The sequence below is a fragment of the Pinus tabuliformis genome, chromosome Q (genome assembly GCF_031772625.1).
Source record: "Pinus tabuliformis cultivar Carrire ecotype Pingquan chromosome Q, CPIR1, whole genome shotgun sequence".
NCBI classification, from domain to species: Eukaryota; Viridiplantae; Streptophyta; class Pinopsida; order Pinales; family Pinaceae; genus Pinus; species Pinus tabuliformis.
The window spans coordinates 1201495728-1201516129 of record NC_142296.1 but is presented as its reverse complement, the minus strand read 5'-3'; the positions used below and the strand labels follow the sequence as shown (position 1 = coordinate 1201516129).

Below are 20402 nucleotides of genomic sequence, written 5' to 3'. Positions count from 1 at the left end.
GAGATAACACATGTGTCAAATTCTATCTACTCACCTTCTCAATCACTTATTGGACCAAGTTACTTATTCCCCATAGCCTTAGGAATTCACTTCTTCTCAATCTTGAATCATTTTAATTGAGAGTTAAAAATAATTTCAGTTGACAACATTATGTGTGTTTCGTTTTGGAAAATCTAATAAAAATATTAAAAAAAATCTTCTCAATCATAATCATTTTAATTGCGAGTTACAAATAATTTCAATTCACAACATAATCTAGTAAAAACATTAAAAAAAACCATTTCCTCCTTAAAAATGAATAGGAGGAAAGAAAAATTAAACATGCATATTAGACCATGAGTGGATTATATTTAAATTAATTTTTTTTTTTAAATATAGGAAATATATGGTAACTTAATTGTGTATTTGGTTTTAAAAATATCATTATAAATAAACATAGTGATATAGATTATATATTATGCTTCTAATTCATATATGATGGACTCGTTTCATTTCACATCATATGTTAACATCCTTGCATGAGTTTTTCTTGTGCTCCACGTGATTGAACATAGAAATTAAGATGAATAAATGTAGTTTTTCTCATTTGAAGATAGAATTAAAAATGAATAAATGCATTTTTTCTCACTAGGAGTGGGATAAAAGTAAAAATAAATAAATGTGATTTTCCTTCACACATATTCACAATGGGATAAAATTTAAAAATAAATTAGTGTGAACTGGATGTTTTACACCTTATAATGGCCACCAATTGTCTACCAAAAACAACTCGGTCACGCATTCAAGCCCTTGAGCTAAAGAAGAAACAACTCCTTTCTATGGAGGAAGCCACTTGGCGTTTGAAAAGCTGGGCACTATGGATCAAGGAAGGGAACCATAACACTAAATTATTCCATCGTTTTACAAATCACAGATGCAACATAAATTTTATATGGGAGATAAAAAATGTTGATGGACAATATATCCAGTCGCAGGAGGAGATTAGTAATTGTCGCCCATTTTCAGCTTGCTTATGGTCGTAACGAGGTATTGTTGCAGAAGATCTCATATGGGGGATTGATCCATATCCGACTATGTATGATGAGGATTCAAATGTTGCACTGTACAAGGAGGTCACTGAAGAGGAATTACATGGGGTTCTTAAATCCTTCAAGGGTGACAAAAGTCTAGGGCCGGACGGATGGATGGTGGAACTATTCACACACTTCTTTGATCTGTTAAAAAATGACTTGCTATACATGGTGGAGGAGTCGAGGATCATTGGAAATATTCACCACCTCATCAACTCCACATATATTGCACTTATCCTGAAGCGCTGCCCATCAACATGCTTTGCAGACTTCAGGCCCATATCATTGTGTAACCTCATCTACAAAGTCATTTCTAAAACCATTGCTGGTCGTATGTGGAGTACATTATCACACCACATATCTCCAGAACAATATGGGTTCCTACAGGACAAACAAATTCATGATGTTGTCGCTAATGCCCAAGAATGTATGCATATGATACATACCAAACAACTCAATGCTGCCATTATGCAAGTGGACTTACAAAAGGCTTACGATTGCCTGGATTGGGGATATCTCAGATTGGTACTTCTCAAAATTGGCTTACAACCTAGATGTATTGATTGGATAATGGCGTGTGTTATTAATGTCAATTATGTTGTGATTATAAATGGATACCCAACACAATTCTTCCGGGCTGGCCAGGGACTTCGTCAGGGATGTTCCCTTTCACCACTTTTATTCATTTTGGCGATGGATGGGCTGAGCTTGGATATAAAAAATGTGGTAGCACAAGAATAATTCCAAGCTCTGTAGATGGGAAACAACATCAGCATATCACATGGCTTCTTTGTCGATGATGTACTCATCATGGGTATGTTAAATCGACTTGCATGGTTATGTCTTTTTCATATTTTTAGGAAATTTGCTAATGCCACTGGCCTGCATATGAATGTTCAAAAATCTATTATTTTTCATGGATGTTGTGACATGGATATAATTGCATATATTAAAAACCTGTTTGGTATAGAGACGGAGATGATGAAAAAATGTCTAAAATACCTTGGGTACCATATTAAAGCATATAGTTACAGGATTGCTGATTGGAAATGGCTTGTGAATCATTCTTTCAAAAGGATATCTGTGTGGGAATTTAGATGTCTGTCTCTGGGGAGTCGGGTCATCCTTACCCAAATTGTACTCTTGCATGGAACACGGGTTCGGGCAACAAGATTCTTATCGGTGTTGATCAAATTTTGGTTGTTGGCATCAACTGTAATATCTGCATACACTTCTTAAATGGATGAGGCATATACTTCTGGAGTCAAGTCATTACACATTGGCAGGGCCCATGCGCCGTATGGAAAAGTGCACAAGAGATGGGTCTTTTTGGGCTAATGGACCAGGAATGGAACCAGATTATCGCCGACATGAAACATCTTGGTATTTTCCATGCAGAGATTCATGACAAATTTATATGGACTGGGAAGATGAAAATTGATAACATCATTGTTGTTGATACATATTTATCTCTTTGTAACAAGGATTCTCAATAGGGGGGGCATCATGTCTTATATGCCTTTTGGAGGACCAAAATTCCAAACAAAATCATCCTCTTCTCATGGCTAGTCTTCTATAACAAAAATCTCATATGGGAGAATTTGCAGAAGAGGCAGTGGCATGGGCCTAGCATTTGTTCTATATGCAAAATGGATGAGGAGAGCAACAAACACATATTTCTCCAGTGTTAGCATATGGTTCAGGTATGGAAAAAACTATCATCTCTTATTGGGTTTCCTTATATACAACATGACTGCATTGTGGAATGTATGAAATGGTGGAGCACACAAAAGACTATATGGAGAACCATTCCACTTTTCCTTTTCTGGGCGATATGGAAATGGAGAAATAAGTACATTTTTCAGAATTCTACAGAAGATTTCTCTATGGTTTTTGAAAGAACTATAACAAATCTATCCATGCTCACCCCACATGACTCATGCCCCAAAAACTCCCAACACAAGCAGATCGTACTACAGATGGAATATCCAATGCGTTTTTTTGATGGGGCTGCGCAAAGAAACACTTGTGGTTGTGGTTTTTGGATTTCTATTTCAAAGGATTTGTCATACAGGATTCAGGATTTGTCATACAGGATTCACTGGAATGGGGGAAGTGGCACCAATACCAGGGCAAAAGTAATGGCCTTATGGGGCCTTTTATGGTTCAACAATTTCCTTGGTATCCTTGACATTCATATATATTAAGATTCCAAGATTATCATTGATCATGTAAAGGGCAGTGCAGATATCAACAATTTCTTGCTACTCGGCTCGCTAGGGAGAATTGATCTTCTATGGAAACAACACAACAATTATACAATTATTCACATTGGTAGAGAACAAAACAAGGAAGCTGATGAACTTTCAAAGAGGGGATTGCTTGGTAATTTTGGTAATATGCACATGGAAATAACATGGGGTCACAATGTTTTAGATGTTGGAGAATTTCCATTTCCTGGGTAACTTCTATTCCCCCTCCTTTTTTGTATATATTTTGCATGGTTTACTAGTATAATATTTGTCAGTTTTCTCACATGGATGGATGGACAAGCTTTCCCACTTGCTCGGATGGATGGTAAGGTATTTTGGACCTTGCTCTGTTAATAACACCTATGTCTACTTTTTTATTTTTGGAGCAGAACTGGGCTGATGGACTGTACTTATTTGTATTATGCAAGCTGTGATATTTTGGATGGAAAGCATGATATGCTCACCTAAATAGACTGAATGATGCACTAGGTTTGGCAGATGATAATTCTATGTTGTATATTGATCATATAATATAATATAATATAATATAATATAATATGTTTTTTCCTACTGAAAAGAAAAAAAAAATTAAAAAAATAAAAATTAATTAATTACGCCGTAAGGCATTCTCTCTGAAATCAACTCCCCTATCTGCCACTCTTCATCGGTCTACACCGTCGGATCAAGTGTTAGACGATTGGAGAAAGGTGTACCATCGGATTGATACAGTTTCATATAATAACCGCCCATGTTAACCAAATTGATAGTGCAAAGTTAACCTAATAAAATGGGTTGCCGATATGAGCAGCACAGGTCGGGCAGAGAGATGGCGAGTTGAGGCCGAGCAATGGAACACAGCCCAGGATCTGATAAAATGGCTTCAGGTAAAAGACCCGAGGAGGCGCCTCGGCTTGGCCCGCGGAGCCACCAATATCAAGAAACACCCCTTGATTTCAAGAACATTAACTGGGCGCTCATACGCTCTGTTCCGCCCATAGGAGTACTTGCCTTTGCTCTTGGAACGATTGGCAAGGGTTTTTATGTTTGGCAAGGGTTTCTTTCTTCTGGCAGAAGGGAAAGACCTGGCTCATACAAGGGTTTTTACGTTTGGCAAGGGTTTCTTTCTTCTGGCAGAAGAGAAAGCCCTGGCTCATACATTGAATGGCCTCTCTCCTTATACTAACTCGTGAGTGATACCAATTTCAGAACAACCTCAACAGGAATTCCATCATGAAAAAATCTAAAAAGGTATGAGCTAGGACTTCATACAATATGCTTCCTGATTACCCTTATGCGTTGGAGGTTACAGGGGATTTGGCTGGAGAAGAAGTTTATAGAAAATTAACTCAGGATGTTCAACTTATTCCAACAAAGAAGTAACAGCATAGTAACAAAATTACAGAAACAAGAAATAAGCCAAAGGTGCAACCTCCAAATTTTGCTCCTCTCTCAGATGTACCAAGTCAGCAGAAACCGAAGGTTGAAAAATGTAAACACCCGATGTCATTTAACGAAAAGAAGAAGCAGGATTCGGCGGTCACAGAGCATTTATCTTTAAATTTATGTATCTCAATGCAGCGTTTTCAATGCATTAACGAATTTTACCTAAAGGATTCTTCGTGGTAGCTTAAATGTTTCTAATCAACTACTTTGATCTCTGTTATGCAGTGATGTGCGAGGCAACAACTTGTCAGGGACCATTCCTGAGAATATTGGCAACTGTACAAGCTATGCAGTTTTGTATGTTTTCTGATTTTCCTAACTGGATTTTAAATGAACAAACGGGTGTAAATGTATGGTTTGATGCAAGACTCGTGATCTCAATTACTTGCTGAATTGGGGCTGGTATTCTTATCAGGGACTTATCATACAATCAACTTACCGGAGAGATCCCCTTCAATATTGGGTTTCTACAAGTGGCTACTCTGTAAGTGGAGATATTTCCAGGACTGAACTGTGTTCTAGTATCAGGAATTTTGTGTTGAATAGGCAGGGATATGAGATTATGCAGGTTGTCTAAGTAATGCAATTCATTGCATGGTATGCACTATTCAACCGACATCATTAATTTGGTTGCTTTAGTTGTCCTACCCTAATTTTAAAGTGGTTATCCTAGGTCGTTACAAGGAAACAAGCTGACCGGAAGGATACCTGAAGTAATTGGTCTCATGCAGGCTCTTACTGTTCTGTAAGTACAGTGTTTTCTGGATCTCAACTTGTCCAAAATCTTCTTGTAATCGGATTAAATTATAATCTCTTACATTTAATTGCATGGAAGCCTAGATCAATAAGAATCTGTTATGGAACCAACTCAAGAAAAGATAGAAAATATAGATCAATGCCTTAGAATTCAGCCTCTTCGAGGGGGCAACCTCCTTTACATTACATAAATGAACAATTCTTGGATGATACAAATGAAAAGACCTCCTTTCTATATATAGGAGTCTAAGGGGTCATAACATAATTAGAGTCGACATAATAATAATAATGTAAGGGCACAATAATAACAATAATGGGCTTCTATGTGGCACAATAGTAACAATATGGGCACTACATGGGTACATCAATATAATAAGTGGGTTGTACTAATAACAATAAGGGGTTACACTAGTAGTATAGGGGCCTAACATGCCCCTCTCCTTCAAAAAGCATTGTCCTCAATGCTTGAGTAGTTCTTGATACTTCTGTATAAAATTCTTGTCCTCCCCATGTGGAATCTTCAGCGGGTAAGTTCTTCCAGTTGATGAGATACTCTGAAATTGATTGATTTCGTCACTGTCGGGTTCTTTTTTCTATGACTGCTCCAGGTTCCAATATGATTTTTCCTTCCTCTTCAATTTCTAGCAATATTGTTTGAATTGGGATCTTTTGCAACTTTTGAATAAGTGGCCATACTTCTTCATCCTTCTTCCATTCATCCCTTGCTTCGTTTATCCAATTTGGTTGGATAATAGAAATGGCACAAAACAATGCTTCCACATCCTCATCCTTTCTTGAGAGTGCATCTGCCACCACATTTTGCTTCCCTTTTTTGTAGATGATTTCAAAGTCATAACCCAACTTTTTTGTGACCCACTTTTGTTGCTCTTCAGAGGATAATCTTTGTTGTAAAAAGTATTTAAGGCTATCATGATCCGTTTTTACCTTGAAGTGTCTACCCATTAGGTAGGGTCGCCATTTCTTAAGTGCATGGAGTATTGCCAACATTTCATTCTCATAAATAGCTTTGCTTAAAAACTTTCCCTTGATTGGACGACTTTCAAAAGCAATGGGTCTTTCATCTTGCATTAGAACAACACCAATTCCATTTCCTGAAGCATCACATACCACAATAAAGGTTTTTGTGAAGTCCGGTGTAGCTAAGACCGGTGCTTGGCACATTGCCTCTTTAAGATGTTCAAAGGCCTTTGTTGCTTCCGGAGTCCATGAAAATGCATCTTTCTTCAATAATGTTGTTAGAGGTGCTGCTATTCTCCCATAATTCTTAACAAACTTGCGATAATACCCTGTCAACCCGCGAAATCCTCGCAGATGCTTTATGGATGTGGGGATTTTCCATTCCTTAATGCCTTTAATTTTGCTAGGGTCTACCTTAACTCCTTCATGAGATACAATATGACCCAAATATTCCACCTCCTGGACTCCAAAGAAACATTTGGATCTTTTTGCATATAATTGTTTCTCCTTCAATAGTTGTAGCACCTTGTCAACATGTTCAACATGATCCTTCCAAGATTTGCTGTAGATTAGTATATCATCAAAAAATACTAACACAAATTTTCTAAGGAATGGTTTGAAAATTGAATTCATCAAACCTTGAAATGTTGAAGGTGCATTGGTAAGGCCAAAAGGCATGACCAAAAATTCATAATGACCCTCATGAGTTCTAAATGTTGTTTTCGGAATGTTTTCAGTCTTCATTCTGATTTGATGATATCCTGAATGAAGATCCAACTTGGTGAAGTAAATTGATCCATGCAATTCGTCCACTAATTCATCAATGACAGGAATGGGGAACTTATCTTTAATAGTGAGCTTTTTGAGCTCCCTATAATCCGGACACATGCACCATGATCCATCCTTATTGTGCACCAATACTACTGGAGCAGAGAAAGAACTTTGACTCGGTTGAATTGAACCAACCTCTAGCATTTCTACAACCATACGTTCAATTTAACTCTTCTGGACATAAGGATATATGTACGGCCTGATGTTTGGAGGAACACTTCCTGGAATCAGATGAATAGCATGATCATGATCAGGCATAGGTGGGAGACCTTTGGGAGTCTCAAATACCTTGGAATGATTGTCCAGGACCTTTTGGAGATCTGGAGAAATAGATGATTCCGATGTGGAAACATCTAGCGAGCATAATTGTGCAATTACACCTCTTTGCTCATTTTTTAGAAGCTTTTTCATACTATTAGAGCTGATTATCTTTCCTGGTTTCCCTGCAATACCCCTTAATTCAACTTCCTTTCCTTCTGTAGAAAATTTGATGAAAAGTTCTTGAAAATTAAAAGCTATTGTACCCAGGGATTGTAGCCATTGGACTCCTAGTACAACATCAGCACCTCCCATTGGAATGGAAAGCATTGGGCTAGTCAATACATATTCTCCCATGGATAGCTTGATATTATGGCACTTTCCAGAGAAATTTATTATTCCTCCATTTGCAATCATCACTTGACACTTTGGTGTTGGATCTAGGAAGCAATTCAATTATTTTGCTACCTTACAATGAATAAAATTGTGGGTGCTTCCTGAATCAATCAACACTATTACCTTTTTCTTCTTGATTTGTCCTTTTATCTTGATGGTTTGAGGAGTGGTAATTCCCGAGAATGCATTACAAGATATGGTCGGATTTATTTGTTCTTCGTCTAGGCTTTGTTCTTGGAGTATATCCTCTTCTTTTGACCTTTCTTGCTCCTTTTCTTCTTCCTCTTCACAATCTATGTAGAATAATTTCTTATCAGCACACTTATGACCTTTAGTGTATTTGCTATCACAACTGTAACAAAGCCCTTTTGCTCTTTTTTCTTCCAAATGTTGTGGTGTCAACCTTATAGGTTGTGGAAGACTAGGAGCAACAACACTTCCGTCTTTATAGTTGTGAGTGATATGCTTCCTTGTTTCCATAATTTTGCTTTCCATTTTCTTGCTAACCTGAATGCCTTCTCTAATGAATCAGGTTCCCAAAGGCGAACATCATGTTGGATATTATCCTTTAAAGACCCTATGAACACATCAATCCTATGCTCCTCTGGAATATCTTTTACCCTTATGTTCAATTTTTGGAACTCCTCAATGTGCTCCATTATTGAACCCTTTTGTTTGAGACTTATCAATTGGCTAAAAAAAGTGTTGCTTTTTGTATCCTCATAATGTGCTATCAATTCTTCCGTAAAAATTGCCCAAGTGATAAATGGTTTACGAGAGCAAAGCCATTGATACCATACAAACTGATTTGGTTCCAAATATAAAGTTTCCATATGTACCTTTTGTGTGTTTTGCACATTATTGAGATCGAAGAATTGCTCCATCTGTAATATCCATGTGGCAGGATCCTTGCCATCAAAATTCCTCATATCGATTTTTTGAATATGGTGAGTCTTCAATCCAACATTAGCGTCTATGGAATCATGATTAAAATTTCTTTTGTTCTCATCATGAGTTTCCTTTAGTACCCTCTCACCCTTAGGGACCATTTCTTGTAGCAACTTATTCATATTTATCTTCAATTCGTCCATGTCTGTCTTCAAATCTATCTTCAAATCATCCATCTTAGCTTCCACGTCAATCATCTTAGCTTCCACATCAATCATCTTAGCTTCTACACCTTTCTTTAAACAGTCCATCTTATCTTCTACACCTTTCTTTAAACCATCCATCTTATCTTCTACATCTTTCTTTAAACCATCCATCTTAGATTCTATTCCTTTTTGTGCAAGGGACAGTTGTTGCACTTGGTCTTGTAATTTTGATATACCATGTTGCATTTCTTCCTCTTCTTCATGAGTCATGCTAGAGCTTTCAGGTTCTTTACTAGGTGTTTGCATTTTCTTTCCTCGGGGCATCAGTTACCGATAATAATGCTCTACTATGCCCTTTGAATTCCTTCAAAATAAATTTTCAGACCAAGCTTAAACAAAAATTTAAGAAAATCTACACACTGTTTTTCACTTTGTAGGAGCTCAATATTGTCTCTGATGTATCTCTATACTTTCCAATCATCTAATTCTAAATTTGTGAGCTGTAGTAGCCCTCTGTGTCCTCTTTCCAATGCCACAAGTCTGACCCAAATTGGATTCTCCAAGGAAGAGTTATGTGAAATCTCCCACAGTGACTTGCTTATAGACTAGTTCAGTATAGCGAACTTGTATGACGTGCCACGAGTCACTGTTTCGACCTTTGGATCTGAAACATGCATACAAGAAACTACGATATCTCCTCTTTCTATACCTTCTTACGAAATTTCAATCCGATTCCCAGAGAGAAAGTTATGACGATTTTCCCCAGGTCACCTGTTTTGAATGTAATTCAGGAGTCTGCAAAAAGACCAAATTCCTCAAATCATATCTCTGCAAATATCGAGTGAAAAGCTCTGAACTTCCGAACCAAGTTTTACCGCGATTTCTTCTCAAATGGGTTTTTTTTGCAACTTCTTAAACATCACAGAAAAAAAGTTATAGCGAAAATGCCACGATGACCTGTTTGGAGCAGTGAAACCCTAGAATCCAACACTCTGATACCAAATGTTATGGAACCAACTCAAAAAAAGATAGAAAAGATAGATCAACGCCTTAGAATTCAGCCTCTTCGAGGGGGGAACCTCCTTTACATTACATAAATGAACAATTCTTGGATGATACAAATGAAAAGACCTCATTCTATATATAGGAGTCTAAGGGGTCATAACATAATTAGAGCCGACATAACAATAATAATGTAAGGGCACAATAATAACAATAGTGGGCTTCTATGTGGCACAATAGTAACAATATGGGCACTACATGGGTACATCAATATAATAAGTGGGTTGTACTAATAACAATAAGGGGTTACACTAGTAGTATAGGGGCCTAACAGAATCCATAATGATTTTGGATATTGTCAATATATTTCTTATGCAGAATCAATCAGTATTCCTTCATTCTTTTGTGACTTTTGGCAAAAACTTGATTATGTAATTATGGTGTAAGCTTTAGTGTACTGATACATTTAATATTTATTACAGGGATTTGAGTGATAATCATCTTACTAGAACAATTCCTCCGATTCTAGGCAACTTGACTTACACTGATAAACTGTGAGTTGCTTGCATAGTTAATGCTCGAATTGTTCCCATCTGGGTTTGTGAAAGTCCATTACTTTTTGACTATAAATTTCCTTTATGTTCAATTTTCAAGAAGTTGATTCTGTTGTTCTTTCTTTTGCACTACTCAGATATTTACACAGTAATAATCTCATGGGATCTATTCCGCCAGAATTGGGGAACATGACAAAGTTGGGATACCTGTAAGAGATTCCAATCACATATTTTGTGATGATTGATATGTAAGAAATGGAAACTGGACGTGCATGATAAGAAATAGCTCTTTGATAGTCAACGGTTGTATGCATATGCAGGCAGCTAAATGACAATCAGCTGACTGGGCAAATTCCACCTGAGCTGGGGAATTTGGAACAGCTGTTCGAATTGTAAGTTTGTGTCCAAACCTTTTTCTAGAAAGTGGAGATAAAAATGATAGAAATATCTTGAAACCTCCCATACACTAAACATTAATCTATGATATCTTTTGGATTCTTGTTGTAATTATTTAACATTCCAAGGTTGTTTTTTTTTTTTAGACAGAAAACTTGCCAGAAATCAACTTGAAGGTCCGATCCCAGAGAATATTAGTTCATGTGTTGCTCTCATTTTCTTGTAAGTGATATAATTTTCAAGCCAAGTGATGAATTTGCGGAGCATAATTTCCCACTGGCTAACAATATTAACGCTGTGCCTTCATTGTCCTTTGTCCTGTAGCAATGTGCATGGCAACCGTTTGAATGGAACTATTCCTTTGGAATTTCAAAAACTTAACAGGCTAACTTATCTGTAAGTAATCCTGGGCCATATTCTAAATTGACCTATAACATAATGAGCTGTTGAATTGCATTAAGCATATTCAATATGACTAACGGATAACGTTGCTGCTTTTACAGAAATCTGTCCTCCAACAATATCACGGGAACAATTCCTGTAGAGCTGGGGCATATTATAAATTTAGACAGATTGTGAGTTTTAGTTATTCTAATGTCTTGGTTAAGGCTTCTAAGGTTCCCTTTTAGAACTATATCTAAAAACATAATAGCTGCAAGGGTAGTCCTTACATTTTTATTGCCCTGTGATGTGATGTGAATTTTTAGGGACATTTCTAACAATAATATATCTGGACCTATCCCGAGATCTATTGGGAACATGGAACATCTATTAAAATTGTAAGTCTTGTATGTAGAAAAGTTTTTGAATTATTAAGCTACAAGTTTTATGTGTGAAAGTTATATTTATTTTTAACCCCATTGGATTATGAAAAGCTTAATGGGTGAGAGTTATATTAATCCCATGATTTCTATTGGATTATGAATTCAAGGAACTTGAGTGGAAATAAACTGAGTGGGTTTCTCCCTGCAGACTTGGGAAACTTGAGAAGTATCGGGGATATGTAAGTCCTTAGTATTTGATTTGTGTAGCTTGTGAACTAGTTCTATTTTCTAGTTCTTTCTACATCTCTTTCTGGTGTGCCCTAGCCACTTCATCAAAACAGTAACATAGTGCGGTATTTTTTCAATGCAGGGACCTTTCTGCCAACCAATTATCGGGTCCTATTCCTTCAGAACTTGGACAACTACAGAATTTGGTCTCACTGTAAGTTCCTTGGAGTGATCCCTAAATTATAATTTATTAATACCTTCACAATTATTCTGAAAATAACTCTGTAAATGGATAATATACAGGATACTGAATAACAACAGTTTATCAGGGGAGATGCCATGGCAGTTGACCAACTGCTTTAGCCTTACTACTCTGTAAGAATTTGCCTGAATTGGTGCTATTTTTTGTTCATTTCATCATGAAATTACAGAGGAAATAATCCTCGTATATCAACTCGTAGTTATTCATACTAGAAACGATCAATTTGTTTTACAGAAACCTCTCCTACAACAATTTGTCTGGGAATATTCCTGTCACACAGAACTTTACAAGGTTTACCCCAGAAAGGTGTAGATATAATGAACACATTTTATTTCTAGATCAAATTCAGTTTTCTTCTTGATATTGTCAAGTCTGTACATTTTATCTAATGGGAACGATTTTTGCCTTAGTTTTTTTGGAAATCCAGGTCTCTGTGGTTATTGGATTGGATCACTTTGTGGGATATCTGCCAGACAACCAAAAGGTGAAAACAAAACTAGATATTACAAATCAGATTCCATAGATTTGTATTAAATATCCTTTAGATTATATTGATAGTGTTATCTATTGATTGTGTAAATGGACAGCTTCTGTGTCAACAACAGCTATTGTTTGCATCTCATTGGGTTCAGTGATATTAGTGTGTGTAATCACCATCGCTCTCTACCTTTCAAATCAACATAAACCATTCACTAAAGGGTCATCAAGCAAAACGGGTCAAGGTATTATGCCTCATTTCAAATTTGTTATTTCTCAGAGTAAAGCTATCATCTTACCATCAATATCTATGCCTCTTGTTAAAAGATTCTTGCATGTCCTGACCAGGTTCTCCAAGGCTTGTAATATTGCACATGGATATGGCCCTATACATGTATGATGATATAATGAGAATGACCGAAAATTTGAATGAGAAATTTATAATTGGCAATGGTGCTACAAGCACAGTTTACAGATGTGATCTTAAGAACTGTAAGCCAGTTGCTATTAAAAGACTATACACACACTATCCACAAAGCTTGCGGGAATTCGAAACTGAGTTAGAGACTGTTGGAAGTATCAAACATCGGAATCTTGTCAGTTTGCGTGGGTACTCTCTTTCGCCACATGGCAACTTGCTGTTCTATGACTACATGGTAAATGCAAACACCCGATGTCATTTAATGAAAAGAAGAAGCTTTGTCAGGATCTTGAACAATTACCAGATGAGATGGCGGTACCCATAATTACATTCTTAAGGAAGCACATTGGTCTAAGTCAGAATGAGGAGGAAATCGAAGTTGATATTGATGCTTTTGATGATGATTATTTATGGGAGCTACAGAACCTTGTTTTCAATTGCCTCAAAGAGATAGGCGAAGGCACCAGAAATACCCAGGCTTCAGCAAGGCTTTCTAATCCTGCGGTATGTTGTCCTAGTGCTATGACTGTCTTATATGTTAAATGTAGTCAAGAATGGCCATATCGTCATTTGGTTCTTTTCAATGTTCACCAATATTTGGTTTGTTTGTCCTTACGAGAGCCATTGACATTTTCTGTAGCAGCCTGTGAATGCTAGGGTTGTATCACAATTGGAGAGTCAGCCCACAAACGTAGTTCAACAAGGTTTACTCTTTATTCTAGCCAGAATTTCAAGTTTCTATTTATTCTTTTTAGATGGAATTTCTGCATTTCGTTACTGTTGTTCATGTAAGCATATGTAATTTCAAGAACATTAACTGGGCGCTCATACGCTCTGTTCCGCCCATAGGAGTACTTGCCTTTGCTCTTGGAACGGTTGGCAAGGGTTTTTACGTTTGGCAAGGGTTTCTTTCTTCTGGCAGAAGAGAAAGCCCTGGCTCATACAAGGGTTTTTACGTTTGGCAAGGGTTTCTTTCTTCTGGCGGAAGAGAAAGCCCTGGCTCATACATTGAATGGCCTCTCTCCTTATACTAACTCGTGAGAGATACCAATTTCAGAACAACCTCAACAGGAATTCCATCATGAAAAAATCTAAAAAGGTATGAGCTAGGACTTCATACAATATGCTTCCTGATTACCCTTATGCATTGGAGGTTACAGGGGATTTGGCTGGAGATAAAGTTTATAGAAAATTAACTCAGGATGTTCAACTTATTCCAACCAAGAAGTAACAACATAGTAACAAAATTACAGAAACAAGAAATAAGCCAAAGGTGCAACCTCCAAATTCTGCTCCTCTCTCAGATGTACCAAGTCAGCAGAAACCGAAGGTTGAAAAATGCAAACACCCGATGTCATTTAACGAAAAGAAGAAGCTTTGTCAGGATCTTGAACAATAACCAGATGAGATGGCGGTACCCATAATTACATTCTTAAGGAAGCACATTGGTCTAAGTCAGAATGAGGAGGAAATCGAAGTTGATATTGATGCTTTTGATGATGATTATTTATGGGAGCTATAGAACCTTGTTTTCAATTGCCTCAAAGAGATAGGCGAAGGCACCAGAAATACCCAAGCTTCAGCAAGGCTTCCTAATCCTACTAGTGTTATGACTGTCTTATATTTTAAATGCACTCGAGAATGGCCATATTGTCATTTGGTTCTTTTCAATGTTCACCAATATTTGGTTTGTTTGTCCTTACGAGAGCCACTGACATTTTCTGTAGCAGCGTGTGAATGCTAGGGTTGTATCACAATTGGAGAGTCAGCCCACAAACGTAGTTCAACAAGGTTTACGCTTTATTCTAGCCAGAATTTCAAGTTTCTATTTATTCTTTTTAGATGGAATTTATGCGTTTCGTTACTGTTGTTCATGTAAGCATATGTACATGTGTAGGTTGTGACACTGGCGATGAATCTGTTGATGTTGGTGGGGATGAGATGCCTCCAACAAACTTCCCTAGTGTTGATATTGAGAAAGAGATGACAGTAGTTAGCATCCAGTAGCTCAAGTAGCTCAAGCAGTGATTATGGATCTTTCTCTAGTGGTATTGTCTTTGGATAGGAATTGAGCCTTTTGATGTTTCTCAAGTGGTATTCTGTTTTAAAGTTCATTCATTTAACTTGGTCATTCTTTTTTATAAGATTCTATTCTAATTTATGACTGTCTTATATTTCAAATGTAGTCAAGAATGGCCATATCGTCATTTGGTTCTTTTCAATATTCACCAATATTTGGCTTGTTTGTCCTTACGAGAGCCACAAACATTTTCTATAGTAGCCTGTGAATGCTAGGGTTGTATCGCAATTGGAGAGTCAGCCCAAAAATGTAGTCCAACAAGGTTTACTCTGTATTCTAGCCAGAATTTCAAGTTTCTACTTATTCTTTTTAGATGGAATTTCTGCATTTTGTTACTGTTGTTCAAAGAGTTTATACTTACAGACATCACATATCTCTAAAACCCCACTGCATTTCCCAATTCCTTTGCTTACATAAATTTCATGGTCGTGTATGCAACAACTGCACAATCAACGTTGAATCCCAACAATCCCGCTTAGTGCAATGCCACTCAACACATTTTCTCTTCTCAACAAACCCTACCTGTTGATAGAAAAAGGTGAAACCCTACTTTTCTCTACACATATTCAATGTTTGCAGTTGCAGTTTCCTGTGCACACCATAAATACACGATTCCACTGCCACCCACCATTTTATTCAAATGCCATATCTGAGATTATCAAGCAGTATTTGATTTAAAAATCATGTCACTGGAATCAGTTTTAGCAGAGTTATCCATCGATGATCTCAGTGATCATTTCCAACAAATGTTGCATGTGAATATGCTTGCCACTGCTACGCAGGAGATATATATTATTGAATTGAGGCTTTTGTGATCCATAATAGTTGTAAGAAGAACTTCGGCGTAAATCACATGAGGAAAGACCTTTGTCGACGCGTTTCGAATCAACCAGTGTGGTTCATCGTCAGGACAAGTTGAAGAAACAGATCCAGCTATGCAAGTTAAATAGACTAAGCAGAGCCCCCAACGGCTAATTTTGACTTTGGGACCAGAGTCAAAAAGTCATTTTTATAATAAAGTTATATTCGGTGACCATTCCTTTTAAAATATATAAAAACATTTATATAAATAAAATAATTTAATAGGTGCTAATGTTAATAGTTAGTTAAAAGGTTTAATAATTAAAAATTAAAAGTTATAAGAGATATTATAATAACAATATACATAGGGTACTTTATAGGATACTAGTTAGTTAGAATTAGAACGAGAAAATAAGTTAAAAATAAATAAATGAATAAAAATAGGAAAAAATAAAATAAATGAACGGTAAAAGTTAGTTGAAAAGCCAAAATTAATAATAAAAAATAAAAGAGGAAAAACAAATAAATAAATAAAAATAAAAATATATAAAACTATAATAAAGAAAATAGTAAATAAAGGTAAACGTTAGTTTAAAAATTAATTAAAAATAAAGTAAATGAATAATAAGATTAAAAAATAAAAATAAAATAAAATAAATAAATAAAGATAAAAATAATAAAAACAAGACAATAAAAAATCAATAAATAATATAAAATTAAAACTAGGAAAAATAATTAATAACGCAGCTAGGAAAGGTAAAAGTTAGTTGAAAAAATCAAAATTAAAAAAATAATAATAATAAATAATAAAGAAATAAAAATAAAAATAAAACATATATAATAGAGAACAAAGCTAATTAAGGTAAAAGTTAGCTGAAAAAATGAAAGTAAAAATAAAATAAATGAATAAAAATAATAATATATGAAAAAAAAATAAAAATAAAAATTATATATATATATATATATATATATATATATATATATATATATATATATATATATATATATATATATATAGAAAGAACGACAAAAAAAGGACAAGAAAAAGACCAATAAAAACCACAGAGCAAAACGGATAAACGTAAGGAGGAAGGAAGGCTCCAAGGGGAAAACAAAAAGCTAGCAAAAAGATAATAGGGTGGAGGAGAAAGACTAAGATGACAGCGCAGGGATCCAACAACTACTAATTTTCCAACCGTCATCTCTATTGAGATTGTTAGGCCTTCTTTCAATCTCAATAGCTTCCTTGAATTTACGATGATGGAAATGAGCAACTTTGGCAACAACCTTGGCCTCCTCTATACAAACATGATGCTTGGTCTTTTCCACATGCTCTACTAACGCTGAAGACTTGGTTCTCCCATGTCTTAGGTCAGCTGCATGTTCACTGATCCTCTGATGGATGGAGCGCCCTGTTTCCCCAATATAGGGGGGTCCACAAGAACAAGGGATCAGGTAGACACCCTTCATGTCCTTAGGGTCAACAGGATCTTTCACCGATTGGAGGGATTTACGAATGGTGTTGAGGGGCCTAAAGGTTGAGGGGATATCATACCTCTTGAGGATCCGAACAATTTTGTCTGTGATTCCTTGAACATAGGGAAGATGGACACCTAGTCGACGCTCCTTCGGTTCTTTATTAATTGACGCATTTTTAGAGGCTTTAAGGAAAGCCTTTTGACATAGGTGCCTACTGTATCCATTCTCCACAAAGACATTAAGGAGATGGGTTCTCTCCTTATCAAAGCTCTTATTATCAGAAATCCTCAGGGCACGAGTAGCAAGGGTGTTAAGAACACCCATCTTTTGAGCAGGGAAATGATGGGAATCGGCATAAAGATATTGCTCAATATGCGTTTTCTTCCGGAATACTGAGTGGGAGAGCGAGTTGTCCATATTCTTATAAATAAGAATATCCAGGAAAAGGAGGCAACCATTGACCTCTTTTTCCATGATGAACTTAATGGCAGAGGACTCAGAGTTGAGATGATTGAAGAAGCGATCTAGTTCCTCTTGGCCATGGGACCAGATGACATTAGTGTCATCCACATACCTTCTCCAAAGCTTGGGAAGGAGATGAGTCGAGGCTAAAGCTTTGGCTTCGAAATCTTCCATAAAGAGATTGGAAACAATAGGGGAAAGGGGGGAACCCATGGCAACACCACAAGTCTGTTCAAAGAACTCACCCTCGAAACAGAAGAAAGTGGAAGTGAGACAGATCTCAACCAGATGCGCGGTATCGGGATCTGTTAGGCGATAGATCACTTCCAAGGCCTCCTTTATAGGGATGCAAGTATAAAGGGAGACCACATCAAAGCTGATAAGAATGTCATCAGGGTCAAGTTTAATATCCTTAAGCTTATTAATGAAGGACGCAGAGTCTTTCACGAAGGACTCAGTGCGGCCAACCAGGGGCTTAAGTTTCAGGGCAAGGAACTTAGCTAGAAGGTAGGTCGGATCACCAAAGGTGCTGATGATAGGCCTCAGAGGGAACCCTTCTTTGTGAATATTAGGTAACCCGTAGATCCTAGGAGTAAGGGGACTGCTCTCAATGAGTTTGTGGCATAGAGAACCCACAGAACTACTAGACTTGATGGTGAGAGCCACCGTCCTAGAAATCTTCTTAAGAGGGTTCTTGGGAAGTTTTTTATAACTGCCACTATTGTGAAGATGATCTAACATCTTCTTACGGTAATCATCCTTGTTAAGGATGACCATAGCCCCTCCTTTGTCAGCCTTCAGAACGACAATATCTTGGTTCTGATTTAAGGATTTAAGGGCAGATAATTCCTCCTTACTGAGGTTCATCCGGGGGGGCTTAGCCTTTCTAAGGATGAGAGCACAATCCTACCTAATAGTGTCCTTGATATTGTCCGGAAGATCTCTAATCCCGCCGTAGAAGCTATTCAAAAACCCCACAGGGTTACAGTGTATATAAACACAGAGTGGTACTCATCAGCATCCCCCAAAGAAATTGGGGGCTATTTCAGTTGGAATCTCTCTGATTTAAACATAGAATCGATTGAAGTCTTTGAGGGTTCTCTGCAGCGAGAAAATATTAATGACTACCAGGATGAGGATATAATTGAATTGAATGCACACGATGCTGAATTCTTTCCTATGAGTGGTACCTTAGAGCCCTCTGCAAGTCCCAAATCGTCATCATTAATTCCAGCAACCAATTCCAATAGCCTTGATCTAGTTAGCCCATCATTCAATGACACCCCCCAATCCCATGTGGTTCCTGAGCTGAAGGTTTCGGCTCCATCCAACTCGTTTCCCGGGCTTTGTATAGAGAAAAACTCTGACAATAATGTTACCGATTCGGCAGAAGATGAAGATCATTCAATCAAGAATAGCAATGTCGAAATTACACCGACGCCTTTCAGTCCTGCAAAGATGGCCTGCACAAATTCACTTTGGGGTGTATTTTCTTGTAGTTCCCTGGGCAAATGTTTTGCGGCAAATCGTTGAAACAACAGATGGAAAAGGTCAAGCAACCAGTGCCGGCAATTATGCGACAGAGCAAAGACGAGAAATTATGCTGTAGTTCTCAGGGTGTGAAAGATGATGTCCCTTCGGTTGAGTGCGAAGAAAATGAGTCAGTATTAATGTCCAGTGTAATCGTGGAGGTGTTCAGATTTTTTTTCATTCTTTTTATTAATACAAAAAGAGAGTACATGATCTGGTATCTGTCTATAAGATTTTTTTTATATCTCTTATGTCTATTTTCTTTCTACTGTTTTAGAGATTCTTTCTGTGATCTACCTTATATTCATCCATATCAAATTAAACTACATATTGTCCAAAAGACACAAATTTACAGCATGTGTATCCAACATTTTAACCCCCAAAATACCCATAGCATAGCTTCTCTTATCGGTAAGATTTTCTGTTTCTTGTACATGATCTTGTATCTGTCTATAAAAAAATTTCATGTCTCCTAAATCTCTCATGTCTATTTCCTTTCTGTTTTAGAGTTTCTCTCTGTGATCTACCCTATATTCATCTATATCAAATTAAACTAAACTGCATATTGTCCAAAAAAACACACAAATTTACAACATGTGTATCCAACATCTTAACCCCCAAAATACCCATAGCATAATTTCTCTTATGTTTCCAGATCATATTGTCCAAAAAACACACAAATTTACAACATGTGTATCCAACATCTTAACCCTCAAAATACCCATAGCATAATTTCTCTTATGTTTCCATATCATATCATCAGTGGCCTCCTAAGTAAAATCAATGCATTCAACATTTGTCATTACATCTTGAATAAAAGTTGCGAAATGAATCTTACCAGGTTCCTTTGTGATGCCTTGCTTTGAAA

The 20402-nt window shown here is 36.8% G+C and overlaps 1 protein-coding gene and 1 long non-coding RNA gene across 2 annotated transcripts; both read left to right on the top strand.

Moving 5' to 3' along the window:
• Positions 1–4990: 4990 nt before the first annotated feature.
• On the top strand, positions 4991–5543 carry LOC149224103 (uncharacterized). The gene is made up of 3 exons (XR_016249030.1): positions 4991–5062; positions 5181–5249; positions 5439–5543. It is a non-coding gene; the product is annotated as an uncharacterized LOC149224103 (long non-coding RNA).
• A 5280-nt stretch (positions 5544–10823) lies between these two features.
• LOC149224102 (uncharacterized) lies at positions 10824–13522 on the top strand. Its single transcript, XM_089388085.1, has 13 exons — positions 10824–10843; positions 10955–11026; positions 11181–11252; positions 11355–11426; positions 11534–11605; positions 11738–11809; positions 11962–12033; positions 12165–12236; positions 12326–12397; positions 12519–12590; positions 12695–12768; positions 12872–13006; positions 13110–13522. The coding sequence occupies exons 1-13, from the start codon at positions 10824–10826 to the stop codon at positions 13505–13507; spliced, it is 1275 nt and encodes a 424-aa protein (XP_089244211.1). The 3' UTR covers positions 13508–13522.
• The last annotated feature ends 6880 nt before the right edge of the window (positions 13523–20402 follow it).